Here is a 14,966-nt window from a genome sequence, read left to right as displayed (position 1 = left end):
TATTCATAAAAACAATAGGACATGGGTTACTGAAAAGTACTATAAAGCAAATTGGGCCAATAATTAAGTCTGTGACATGCAAAAAACGGTTGTGGTGACACACTGACCTGTAGCTTTGCCTGAGGTCTAGGTTAGTTTGGAAGGTGACAAGTTAGTATGTGAGTTCATGAAGCCAATGGAAGTGATACTAAAAGACCTGGTTGTGGTGAGAAGACTGATCTGTAGCTTAGCACATTTGAAAAAAATAACCAATAACTTCAGGTTACAATTACCACATTGTTTGTGGCATTTGCAGCATGTTTCCTATGTCACTGGTCAAAGCTGATGACTTGTACTAAACATTCCTCTACATCCCAAGGATTCATATTGTTATGATCAGATATTAACTCGAAGAATGATGATTTGTAGCCCCTACATTGGCACTGCACTTATTTATTTGTTTAACATAAATTTTTAGCTATATGTTTTACCAAACAGATATTCAGCAGTGTGCCCTCTGTACAAGAAGGGGATAAAAATAATGATAACCACAGGACTATATCATTTCCTGAATTTTCAAAAATTTTGGAAAAGACAGTGAACAATATCTCTTAGCACAACTTATAGACAGATTTGTAGTTCAGCTTTATAAATGGATTAACAGCTGATCTCACAATATATTTTTTGATCCAAAGGATAGTGCAAGATACTGATTTTAAAAATGTGGTTATTCAGTATCTTGTACAGAGTGAAACAAGGTTTTTGATTGCTTAGAGTATAGCACATTGCTAAATTATGGAAATATAGAGGAAGCATTAAACAGGTATCAGTCTTACCTGAACAGCAGTAAGCACAAGGCAATCAGATTATCACATAATACAAAACGAGGTAGCACCAGCCTACGGTACTGTAACATGGGGTAATCTACAGGCATCCATCCATATTAGGGCCACTGCTTTAACAGTTACACATTAATATGTTGCATTTAGTTGCATGAGATAACTCTGAAGCTGTGTGAATGTAGACTTTCCCAGCATACATTGCATGTGAAAAATTCTTGAGTTTCCACCCGGGTGGTGATATTGAAATACTAATTATTTAGAAAGCGTCATTCTCATCATCTCTGCTCTTGGAGTATAAAAACATACTTTTACTAACTCAAGCCAGGAACTGAATAATACAGTGAATCATGTTTGGAGAGTAACAACTCTTGGTTCTATAGTTCCACTCTTAAATGCAGAAAACAGCACATTCAATTTTCCACCCATTTAAATTAACATTCAACTCACTGATAATGATGGAATGATTCATGATGCAGAGAATGCTACATTTATGAAGAGAAGAGGAAGAGAGATTATACATTAACACCCCATCAACGACAATAATTAAATACATAACAAAAGGCTAAGATGGAGCAAGAAAATGGTCAGCTATTTTTCAAAGAAACCATCCAAGTAATTGCCTTTCTGAATTTAAGGAATTTCCATATGGAAATTTAAGTCATATTTCCCAAACTGTAAGTCAAATGTCCTTTATGAAATCAGAGATATCAATATGGCTTGTTCGAAAGGAGCAGCAGCATACACTCAAAGCACAGAGAAATGATCACTACATCATGAGGATATCCACAGACATTGTTCAGAAATGTAGAGAGCATACTGCAAGATAGTTTCAATGAGTTCCCACAAGTGTTGTTAGTAGCACACACCAAGTTTGCAAACCGAACTTGAAGTTTCTGCTCTTCGCGAACTATTTTCTTATTCCCTACCAGTATACTTAGGGACAGTTTGATTGTTTCTTCATTAATCACTAGTCACTGAACTGAAGAAAAATTAGAAGAAAAAATTCATGTATCTGTTCAGGTTTGTTCAACTGGACCAATCACCCAGATCTGAGTATTCCCAAATCATTCCTGGTGAATGCCACAATGACTTCTATGGCCAACACTATACTCAGTCACAATAAAGGATGGCAGCCAAAAACAGTTGCAGGATAGAATTTTTTATTAAAATTTTTATTAAAACTAAAATCAGAAGAATTTTAATAAAAAAATTCTATCCTGCAACTGTTTTTGGCTGCCATCCTTTATTGTGAAGAATTTTAACAGTTGCTGCTGCAGCCATGTTTAAAATCTTGAACTATACTCAGTATTTACCTATTGTTGGACAGCGTCAACTGTTGTACATTCTCACGCTGTGTGTGTACTTATTATTGTTATGGTTACAGTCATTATTTCCCAACAGTTCGTACTTCTGCATTCTCATATTTTTGAGCTCCTCCCCTTTATAGACTTCTGTATATGTGGTGCATTCCATGACATGTCAAGCAAAATGAGACTAAATAAAACTTAAAATGATAAATGTTGATTTATCACAGCAGAAGTTCGAATGTTTACATAATTCTAACATACAAATGGGTGGCAGGCAATGTGAAGAATGCTATATTCCAACCAAAGTCTCACTTACATTGTTCTGAATGATCCTGAAGTAATTCGAGACTTACACCAACAAAGCATAGTTCACAAGTGTCATTGCTATTGCTCACAACATCCGTAATTCTTTAACAACTGGGACTAGTATTTCTTAACCGCAAAAAACATATGTGCATAACATAACAATTAGTGCTAGTCACAGGATTGTTTTAGTAAGATGTACAAATATATAAATTACAATAGTTAAGGTTTCTTAAATTTCAGTATGTTCACTCGTATTTGCAACTAACTGATACATGACGATGATTTTACACTTAACCAAATACCCGATTCATACTGTTGGCACAAATGCAACTACGGTATAACAAACTGTACGGTCAGTAATGTTTGATATTAGTTACATGAATCATCGTCGTCGAAATAAGTTGCAATAAAACATATCTATTACAGCTAACATGAGAGAAATAGCAATTTTGCCATTTGGTTAAAACCGCAACAGCAAAGTGTTAGAAATGACTAATTCAAAACTTTATTAATATTACTCGAACAAATTCGCTATTAAACAAGAGGATCCAGATTTGGCACATCCGAGATTTCTCTACATCGTTTAAGAGGAATGCCAGAATAGCTCAATCCCAATAGTCATAACCAATTTGCAGCCCAATCCCAACAAATCATCCTCCCTTACAACAATGTACTTAATATGTGCTATGATAGTGTGCAAAAAGGTCAGGGAGAAAGCAGAATAAAATTACCTTTTTCATTTCTCACAGGAACAGCACCAGCTGTACTCTGAATAGCAATATTCGCAATGGCACTCATCTTGAACTAAAAATCTTTCGGGTACAAGTAACTTCTGAATTACCACTAACGTCAACCACAATAAACAAACTGTATTACTATGGCAAAGAAATTCAAGATGTACAGTATGTTTGTACACAATATTGGCCAAATACAACTTGCAATCGATTGTAACTTGCAATCGATAGACCACCGAAGATGCAAATGACAAAACTGAGTTATTCTACCTCCATGGTTACCGGTAAGGTTACTTTATACAATCCCATCAAAATATAAAAAGTATTTTAACTTAAGGTACGCTCACACATTCAGTTAACTCTCTAACCGGAACATCTGTTATTCGGCAATTAGATGGAATATCGGTCTCCTAAACCGCTAGGACTTATAAACTAAATTTTTCTCCCCATTTTTTACTTTTCCGCTACTCCAGATCGTTTTTATCAGTCTTTAAGGTATATATAAAAGTAATACTAACAAATACAAAATTATTACTAGAAAGAACTTCAATCTGCAGTATTTGGTTGTTTACATTTTTACTCGTTCACAATTTTTTTGTTTTTACATTATGCCAATTACTTGTAGAGAAACTGAATACCCAAAAGTAATGCAACAACAAAATTTAAGGTTTATTTTTCATGACAGAAGTTTTCCACAATTTTCGTGAACACTCCAAGCGCGTTGGCTCTTAGCAACAAATACACTTGCATGCAGTTTTCCTCTTATTTTCATATGGACAAAATTGACAAGTTTTTCTTTTTTCAAGCTTGTCCGTTGGACATGGAGTGTCATCAACTCGCAATAAAAATGTATTACGTTGGCTAACGATTTGTTTTTATTTTGCTGCCTCTTCTTCTACAGGTGAAAAAATATTTCCTAACTCTTGAGGCAGGTTGGATGCTGTCAGTAGGGATTTCACGAAATATTAGACCCAATACAGAACTTTTTCAGGAAATCAAAAAGTGATATGGTTTTTGTTTCTTCAAAAAGACCATAAAGAATATTTGAAAGTGATCCAGCCATGGTAAAAAATTGCCAACAGCCACGTTCTTGTTTTACGATAAGCAGAATAAACACTGCACTTCATATCTAGTGTGTCTACTCCATTTTTTGTGGTGTTATAAAAATAGGTTTTCAGGTTTACCATTTGCAAGGTCAGTGTAACTGGAATGATGCATTGTCGATAGAAGTAGGACTTCCTTATTTTTTGTGAACATGAGGAAGCAGGGTCATGTCTTTTGTAAAGTCATAAGTGCTAGATCCCATTTCACTACCGCTTGTTGCTTGAAATTCGACTGGTATCTGCGGTTCGTTCCGTTTTACTGACCCAACCAAAGTCAAATTGTGAGCTAGTAACTCCTAAGCAAGTTCTAAAGAACAAAACCAACTGTCGCAACTGGTATTTCTGTTTGTGACGTACAGCCCTTTAGATAGACGGATTACAGAGTGCGTGGGGTTGCTAAATATTTTTTCTACAACTGAAAGTGTGACTCCATCATGTAACTATATGCATTATGTATGTTTTTGGATAGGGTCCGCCTATAGCAAAACATAATTTTGTTCTTTAACCCAAACATGTTTCACTGCTGTTGCAGCATCTTCAGTGGGCTTATATTTCTCATCTGTTAAAGATGAAGAATGTTCTTTACTGTTTGTACACATGTAACTATTAGTTTTTAAATCGTATTTACATGTATACAAACAATAAAGAACATTCTTTATCTTTGACAGATGATAAATGAAAGCCAACTGAAGATGCTGCAACTGCAGTGAAACATGTTTGGGTTAAAAAACAAAATTGTGTTGTGCTAACAGCGGACCCTATCCAAAAACATACGCATTGTTAAAGCAAACACGGAAAAAAGAGCTTCAACCCCAAGACGATTATACGTATTATGTGCATCTGCCAGGTCCATGACTTGGATGCCATATGTTGTTGGTTTTTTGGGCATATGTATGATGAATTTAGCCCATCCTCTTAAACTCACCAAAGTTCCATCAACTGTCAAATCGCTCCAGGGCTATAAATTTACTGACAGTTCCAAATAAATTTGTTAAATGTGTCCTTAATAGCAGCAGCTGGAGCATTTTTCTCTCTCTGTTTCCTCATGCCCAATTCATTGAAACGTAATGCTCTAAGCAATACTCCTAATCGCTGTTTTAATTAATCGAAAAATTGGCCTCCCCAAGACAGATGTGGGAAACACGGAGGTCATAGGCTCCCTCCCAGGTCTGAATGTGCTGCAAAGAACTGTGAGTCCAATCACAGCGTTCACTTCACGCACATTAGTGTCTTTGTATGCTATATTTTCCTTTAGTTCAATAGCAGAACGCATTCTCGGCAACTTTTCATTGATGTCAATTACAATCGTCTCAATCATATCATCGGTAAAGAAAAGGCGCTTAACTTCTGCTGACACTGTCTTTTTTTTTTTTTTTCCTTCCAGTGAGGGCAGTACCTTGTATTTTGGATAGCCGTACTTTTATTATGTTGGACGCTGCTGTTCGCATCCTAGAAGGTACAGGAACTTATGACCATGTGAAACATTTATTTCTTCTGTAGTAAAAAACTGGAACACAACTCACATCTTGATTGTCATGGTCTGAACGCATAGAGGGGCTAGTAACATCAATAGGCAGCTGTGGACTCACAGGTCTTCTTCCTCTAGAAGTTGTGTCAGGCTATTATTGTTCTCCAATTTCTTCATGAAATGGGGTATTTTCTACTTCAAATATTTCTCGAATAGTTTCATCACCATGATCATCATCATCGGGAGAGTCTTTGTCATTATTTGTTTCATTATGAGGTCCTAGGATAGCTAGGTCCTCATTTGGAGTGTATGACTCATCTGAATCCACTTCCGAGTCGGATTCTTCAAAGTAATCTTGAGAGATTGCGAGGGCTACAATTTTTTTCTACTGATTTGAAAAGTATTTCGGACTGTCTATTGCAAAACTGTAAGGAAAATAGGAAAAATGTATTATAACGAATTTTGATGGAGATATTTCTATTGCTGTAACAAGTTTGCATAGCAAATTGGATTATGTGTGAATAATGGAATAATTAAAATTAAAACTTAAAATGGGAGTTGTTACAATTTTTTGTTCTGTAATGAATACAAAAATATTAACTGTAGCGTAGAAGCAAAACTTCTAGTCAAATTGATGAAATGTTCCAAGAAAGAAAACAAAAGTGTTGGAATAGGGGAACACCAGTCACACAGACCGAAAAATATGTGACACTTTTGGGAACACACGGTTGGAGAGACTGGCAAACACTTGACACTTTTAGGAACACCAAGCCTGTCAGAGCGAGAAAAGAATGCCCATTTACGGAACACGGTCTGACAGACTGAAAATGTAACGAAAAATCTATTTACTGGAAAACAATGAATGCACTGGCAATGAGCTGTTGACCAGCCGCCGTTCAAGACCTGACTGAGGGTTTCTCAGCTATTCCCTTCCCTCGGGCACCATGCGGCGCCATCAACATCTCGGTTGTATTTTGTCTGTGATGCCTCTTCCCTTACCCCACCAATGAATAGCGCCATGCGCCTGCCACTTCTTGGCTAAATTTCAAAGCACCATTGCTATATTTTGAATTTTGTGTTTATTGTTTTCTCCTGTGTCTTTCGCAGTACCAAGTATAGAAAGTGGTCAGTAACAACAACAGTTTCTAGAACTGTGTGAGAAGCGATCTTGATTGAAAAAACACAAAGTGGTAGAAATACAGAGGTTTAAGAGATCAAGAATTTGTTTATAGATACCATATGCCATGGGCAACCAATGATGTTTACGTTCACATGTGGAGCGTACATAGTAATAGACCTACACAGCGAATATGAAAAACTCAAGTAACAGAGTCAGCACTATACATCAGTTCTGGTGCTGCGTGTTCAGACTAACATATACATCTCAATTATGTTCTCACTGTGCTCATGACGAGAATGTATGATTTTGTTGTTATACAGGGCACTCAACACTCTCATAAACTTCAGTAAGAATTATAGTCTCAACATACCCTTTTTCTGATGTATTTATGCACTGTATGATATACATCGTCACAATTTAAGTATGTCTTATAAATAATTGTCCATTATTGTGTAGTCAGGTCACATAGTAAGCAATGCAGCTTAAACCAAATGCTGACAATGAGCCTCGCCAAGTAGCAATGTACACTAAAAAATGTGCTATGTATTTTGTGTTAGAACCATTTCACGTTAACTGTTTATAGTGTGTCATTTCCTGAGATGCAATTTTCTATGTATTACATTTCTGAGGATGAATAATTAATGTAGACAAATCTTATCAACATAAAAAAATTGTACTTGTGATCTTGACTAACAAAGAATGTTTCTGAAACCACAACTTTTAAGATCAAAAACTGATTGAAATTGTGGATGTTATAGGGGGAAACATATTAGGTTGTAATTTATGGATCGCAAAACCTAAAATAAGAAGTAATCACAATTCCCATACAATGAACACAACAAAGTATTCAAATCTTATAAGAATGGTGCGCCTGCAGGTCCATCTGGCACATTGATTTCCGTAAATGTATGATTGCACATAAAGTAATTTAATCTTAAAAAACTTGACACTTAATTTTGTGTGTGTTTAGAAAAAAAATTCTGAATTTTCTATAAAATAAAAGTAAAATAGTTTGTGAGACTTGGATACAAATAATGGTATTATTGCAATTACTCAATACAAAAAAATTGATCATTTTATGCTGTATGGTAAGTGCACTACTATCATGACAACTAAAATGATGTGGAGTATGATTTCATTATACAGGGTGAGTACCAAGCAACTCAGATGGGAGTGGTTTTATTCTAAATTGTGTACCCGTAATTTTGACAACATGGTGTTTATTTTAATAGTGACAAAATATTAACTTTACAAACAAGGTTTCTGGTAGCTAAACGTTTTGCCATTATAGATATAAGCACACAATTATTAATTTATGTAGTGAAGGTATATAATATTTCTATAATCTGACACGTCTTCGTGTCGAAGAGAAGCTACAATTTTCTCAGGAAAACTCTCTGATTTCCCGTACTTGCAGTATCAACCTTAAGTTCTTGGATAGACCACTGTTTCAGTTGCCATCCTGGTATTTTGAAGGATGTTTTAGTGATGATGAAATTACAGGCTGGAACATTGACTCACTGGAAATGTATTTGTGTTTTGTCATTTGCCGAAATGAACATTGATTTCAGAATTTGTTCTGATCAGCAAGATACCTGTACCTCACAGCAACGTTGCAATTGTTATGGTGAGAGAGTTGCTTAAAGCTTGGAAGCAGCCTTCCTACTACAATGTTGATATTCAAATGACAGATGCACTCTTGACCGAAATAATTGTTTTCCTGACCAGTATTTGCTTTAATATTGTGGCTGCAATAGCAGACATGTGTGCAAAGAATACTTCTGTCCATGGAGAGATAGCTGTTTACTACAGTTTTCATACTCAAATGACAGTTGCACTCTTGCCTGCAATAATTGTTTCCTTGGCCAGTAATTGTTTTACTGTTATGGCTGCAGTAGCAGACATCGACGCAAAGAATAATTCTGCTGGAAAGAGCTTGGCGTTACTCACAAGGACATTTGTTTTCAGCACCCATGTGATCCTCCGAAACATGTGTAGGCGTTCGGGAGCGTCCCACATTGGCTAAAACTCTTGAGGAATCATATACTCGATCAAAGAGTTATGTTGGAAAGCAAAGGCTGTTACAAAAGCCATGGTCGGGAAACTGTTGATTATGGACACTGGCGGGATGAAGAAAATAGGCCCTAAATTATCTCAGAAACACATTATAGTGATGGGCATAGAACGACAGCGAGTGCGTTCAGCAGCTCACTTACGATCTCACACAACTGCACCGACGATTCGCAAATTTAATGTCTGAAGAAGAGCATGCTAGTGATTTTACACAGATGGTGAATGAGACCTTTCTATATGCTCAATTCTAAGACTCACGAAAGTAATAAACCATTAGTCGGTGGATTGGATATGATATCTGGCTCAGACGCAATGCCAAAGTAAATTTCATATATGCAGTGAGATCATGTACGATGGCTCCTCAAAGCACCTTCCACCATCTCAAAAAGGATTTTAAAAGGATTTTTGAAAACTATTTGCTCACTTATGGGTCTGTTCAGTGACTCAGAGGCCTAATACATTGTCACTGAAAGGATAAATCAAGACAGCCCGGAGATTTTTTTTCCTTATAACAGGCCCTGGAAGTTTTTATGACCACCTATCGCCAGTCGAGGCAAAGAGACAGATAAGACTGTTCTTTTGAGCAAATGTTCACGATGTTCCTCTTTCAAGTGCATCGTCTGTTGAGCCAGGTGAAGGAAGATTTGTGACTGCAATGGTGTTTGGCAGCATCCTGCCAGATGTGTCTGAGGCGTTGGCGATAGTTGAAGGAAGAAGGAAATTGAAGACCTAGATCTCGCAGTGGCACGTTCCGATGTTTCAGCAGAATAGACTCTAGCGACAGCGAAACACGGGAAGTTACGAAGTTCACAGACGTTACCACATCCAGTTAGAAGCGTCTCGTGGGCCCCGAGGAATCATGACGTCATATCATGGTATGACGTCGTCTCTCATGCAAGTCAATATCGCTGGTAGTTTTCGAAACGCGGATATTCTTTGAACATGGCATGCTGATGCCTTGTGGATTTGTGTATGGTGGCGGGATTTGTGTGCGTTAAACCTTTTCAATCACGGAAAAAAAATTGATAATACTTGCTGCAAAAGCACGTGTTTGCAGACGAGAAAGGATAGTTTATATTCCAGACAATGGACGGTAAGTAACTTCCGTTAGTAATCTTATCATGCACAAGAAAAGTAAAATGTATGGTAAATCTACAGAAATTTCATTCTTTGTGCCTATAGTATTCTGATGCATTATGTTATTCAGTAAAGTTTCTTTCAATGCATCTATGAGGATTATTTGTGGTAACGGCGTATTCTCATAACAAATGGCTTCGTTATTTAAGTTGCAATCATCGTAACTTTTTCCTGATCAAAAATTGTGTAGTAACTGTATTCTAACAGTAACCTGCACATTTGAAAACTTTTGAATGTTCACAATTAATCATTGATCATAGTCAGTATTTTTGACAGTAAAATAGATATGAATTGCAGTGACTGAATCCAGGTTTGTGAGTGGTGTAATGTGTTTTTGTAATCGATGTTTCAGAGTTTCTGAAGTGAAAGTCCAAGGAAGAGAAGACAACGAGTAGCAGCTTTTTTGTCTGTTTCATGGTTTATAGACCTACTGGGGAAACTCGCCATGTAAAAAAATGAGTAACGCATCCAGCTTGGTACCTCCATGGTGATGTGGAAATCCGAGCATTGTTAATAAAGAAATTAAATGTGTGTGTGTCTTTCTTTTGATTCCTTTATCATGTTGCTTATAGTAGACCAAATTTAATTAAAATACCCAGGTGATAATTTCAACGTAAATTGGACTATGTGCATAGCTGCTTCTCACAGGCAAAGTATAAATATTCACCATCCTATGGCATGCGTGTTCACTAGTCAGTTATGGCAAAAGAAATCACTGACTCAAAGCATAATTTGCTTGGTAGACATAATTGGAAATGGCCTTTTTAGTTATAAGTTTACATTATTAGATTATAGTACTCCCTGAGAGATTATCTTCTGCATTTCTTGGCCCTGACATGATTAGGTCTGGAATACAGCATTAAGTGTGCTGCTCTGCTGTCAGCAGCATGGTAGTCAATATGCTAAGCAGTCGTTTAGGAACTAGTGTGAAGAATATACATCTGTACAGCCTTGGCTATAAAGATACAGCTAGAATGCTAATTACTGTTTCAGGAATTATCCTATGTTAAATATGTATCTAAAACTGAATTCATGAATAACTTTGTAGTCATTTAAATAAAAATACCGCAAACCGAAAAATTGTCTTGAAATGGTAAGGGAGATCAAATATAAGTAAATATTTTTCCTCGGTAAGATTAAAGTGTAAAATTGCTGATACCTGGTTGTTACCATGAGATCAGTGCTGGCCCCAGCAGAGCAATCTGCTGTGACCACCGGCACCTTCATGCCAGCCAACGGGTTAATACACAAAACAGGGCAGTGCAAGACTTGGTCCGTAATTGTCATTGGTTGAAGCAACTAAAATTAAATTTCTGAGGTATGCTGCAACTGTGTTGTTGGTATATTCCCCAGCATGATTTAAAATCTTTGCATTGAAATGGCACTGACAGTGTGTAATATATTTTGCAACCGAGAATAGATACTTAAAAATTTATGTGGGAATATATTTCAAGAAACCCTTTCAAACCAAACCTGACAATTAAATTGACACACCAGTAAACCCACCTGAATGGCACACTGGGCTACACAAGCATTAGCTGTAGGTGTAGAATAGGTAATTTACACAAAAACTTTTCATACAAATTTTGTTGTAAAGCACACTGAAGTTAAGGGAAAGATGCAATGCCTAGATGAGATAAATATGGACACACAATAACTCGTTTTGCTCAGATATATGGAAAATTAACTGTAGTATTATATGATGTATAACATATATATGACATACAACACATCTGAGGTGCAAATTTGTGGAGAGGAGAGATTGCATTGAATCTGTTGTGTATGGTGCATATTTTGTTGCAGTGCTGGGATGATGTCATCCAGATTTCAAAATTAGGTGTCTTGTAATGAAACTCTCATCAGTTTTAATATTTAAAAATAAACACGCCTGAAAAAGGAAGCTGAATAGGACTTTAAATTAAATTGCAAAAATTTTCTTGTTTTACACATTCACTGCAGCTGACACTTAAAAGCTCGTGGCTAGTAGCTCTTATTGACCTTTGTGTCAGCCACAGTGAACATCTTGAAGATTTTAAAGTAACTAAGTAGTTGTTGACATTCTGGTATTAATGGATGGCAGCAGGAAACACAGCAATGAAATAATGTGAATGACTTAAACCAGAAATTAAACAAGTCTACATAGCTTTGAACACAGTCATTTCACACTTCTTAGTCACTGCATATTTGTGTGCTATTACTAATACAGCAACCTTTCATTTTCTCATCTTTGATCTGGGACACATGTCACATCTTACTTATTTTCCTAGAGCAACTCTAGGTTTACTAGATCCACATTTCAGAATTCTGGTAATTGTAGTCCTACTTCATGCTGAAAGTGTGGGTTGATAGCTGTCTCTTCAGATATGATCTCATCAACTGCCATTTCAGAAACTTGAAGGAAAAATGTGATTATTAAATTTTCTGTCAGTGATGAATATATCACTAACGTATGTACATCACAAATATTCATGATGCTATAGAATAGTGCAGGGCCATCTTCTGGAACACCTGCTGGGTAGACTAAACAGTGCACTTCGCATCCAGTGCATCAATTTCTTCATAGGTAGTATCATAGTACACTACTATCTCAGGCTTGATTGTTGCGATGCTCAGTGAAACAGCATTATGCCTTGAAGACACTTAACTAACAGCCTTCTTAAGTTTTTGAATGAAGGATATAAGTAAGTAATATATCCAAAAACAATTAAGTTTTACATTTTGCTGTAAGAAACTCGTTTTGAATCTTTCCTTTTATTATTTTGTACATGTGTGACCTTTTTGTGTCCTCTTCCCAGTTTGACAAGTACATCTGATTTACTTAATGAGGATATTTATGGTTACAAACAAAAAAAAGGAAAAAAGAAAAAACATGTGGTGACAGTGCAACCTGCGACCAAAGATCATCTTCCAAAACTTTACGAGCCTCCTGCGAACAATGATCATCTTCCAAAACTTTACGAGCCTAGGAAGTAAGCACAATGATTTGGACATAATAGCATGTTTTAATAAACCATATGTTTCAGTTATTACTGAGCACTGGTATACCAAAAAAGAACCTTATTATGCACCAATTAACAAAAAATTTCTGCTCGTCTTTCAGTAGGGATAGCAAACCTTATGGTGATGTTGCAAAAGTGCCAATAGTTGGTGCTCAATTTCTTACATGTTGAAGGTGTTACTGAACTTTCTGCGATAAGCTATAGATGGGAAAGCTAATCTCTATCAATTGCTTGTAGAGAGAGATAGTAAATACTCTGGGAAAACGGCTGGGTAATAATGCTGATAATTCTTCACAGTTTAATAAAACCTTATCTAACACAAATCAGTTTTCACTCTTAAGAATGGCGAGTGGCGTACGCTGTTCTAAAATTGCTGACATGTAATACAGGGTACCCAGGACTTTGTACTGGGATACTTTCTTTTGTCGATTTATGTAAATGACAAAATACTGCTCCCCAAATTCAAGGATAGTTCTGTATGCTGATGCTACATCTATTGCATGCAAGTGTAAAAGTCATGAGCAACTACAAAAACTATGAAACTGTATTACAAATGAAATAATTCAGTATTTCTATGAAAGTCATTTCATTGTCAGCACAAGATAGCAGCAGTAATGGATTTTCACCCCACAAGACAGATTTTGAAATTCAGTTGTGCACTGGAACTGATATTGTCATCAAAGAAAACTACTGCTTGGTTACAGTTAAACTTTCTATATTTAATATGTTATTACATGGAAACTAATTACTGTACCAGAACACATCTTGGTAGCATTAATGTCAAGGACATGAGCAAGAGAAATAATGTAGAATCAATTCAATTGAAACACTTTTAATGTTTCCAGAATGAGAAACATCCCCCAGGCTGTGGCTAAGCCATGTCTCCGCTATATCCTTTCTTTCAGGAGTGCTAGTTCTGCAAGGTTCGCAGGAGAGCTTCTGTAAAGTTTAGAAGGTAGGAGACGAGATACTGGCAGAAGTAAAGCTGTGAGTACCGAGCGTGAGTCGTTCTTCGGTAGCTCAGATGGTAGAGCACTTGCCCGCGAAAGGCAAAGGTCCCGAGTCGGGCACACAGTTTTAATCTGCCAGGAAGTTTCACTTTTAATGTGCTGCTACAGTACACCACACCAGTACCATTACTGGTGACGGTGATGGTGGCTGCTATGAAAAGCTTGCGATTTTATTCAAATCTGATGTGGCAAGTTAACAAAACTTTTTATCCATGTGAGTAAAATTATTGTGTAAAATTGATAGCGCTGCTTCTTACAAAAGTCTTTTCAGAGCCCTTCGGAGTCTTTCACTTACATGTAACATATTTACTCCCTAAAAGTATTTGTTGTTCATAATAGGGGTAATTTTACTCTGTTCAGTGAAATGAACTTGCAAAATACTGGAAGTAAAAACAATGTCCATGTAGGCTATACATCCCTGCCTACGATTCAGAATGGAATATCACATTCTGATTGAAAGTCTTTAACAGGTTGCTGCTAGACATCAGGCAGAAAACTGAAAATCCTAAGGTAATAAAAAAATACAAAGTAAAAAAAATATTTTATTAGCTTCTCCTTCTACAAATATAATTAAACATAATGTTTCGACTCACGAATGCAATTGCTAGTTAATGTTAACACTAAGGTTCAAATTAACAGGATTTTAATGTTACCATTATATGAACAGCTGACAGTACTCATTGTAAAATTATGAAAGTATGAGAGAAAAACAGCACTTAAAAAAAAAAAAAAAAAACAACCTTTCTAGCTTTCAGGGTTGTTACTTCTTTCCTCTGGGAAGATGAATATAGTTTGTGACTGGAAATGAGGGGAAGATCACTTACACCACCCGTATAGAACAATTATGTGACACATTCATGAGTACTGCTCCAATGTTTGAGATCCAGG

General features: G+C 36.4%; 1 protein-coding gene across 1 annotated transcript in view; it reads right to left on the bottom strand.

Annotated features, from left to right (window-relative positions):
- LOC124554943 (microfibrillar-associated protein 1) overlaps positions 1-3,326 on the bottom strand; it is a 69,139-nt gene extending 65,813 nt beyond the window's left edge. Inside the window, exon 1 of the mRNA XM_047128642.1 lies at positions 3,166-3,326. Coding sequence (XP_046984598.1) covers positions 3,166-3,232 — 67 coding nt within the window. The 5' untranslated portion in view covers positions 3,233-3,326. The remainder of the gene's footprint in view (positions 1-3,165) is intronic.
- Positions 3,327-14,966: the final 11,640 nt, after the last annotated feature.

This window comes from Schistocerca americana, chromosome X (assembly GCF_021461395.2).
Source record: "Schistocerca americana isolate TAMUIC-IGC-003095 chromosome X, iqSchAmer2.1, whole genome shotgun sequence".
Taxonomy (NCBI): Eukaryota; Metazoa; Arthropoda; class Insecta; order Orthoptera; family Acrididae; genus Schistocerca; species Schistocerca americana.
The sequence above is the reverse complement of the archived record's forward strand: the minus strand, read 5'-3'. Positions and strand labels throughout refer to the sequence as shown.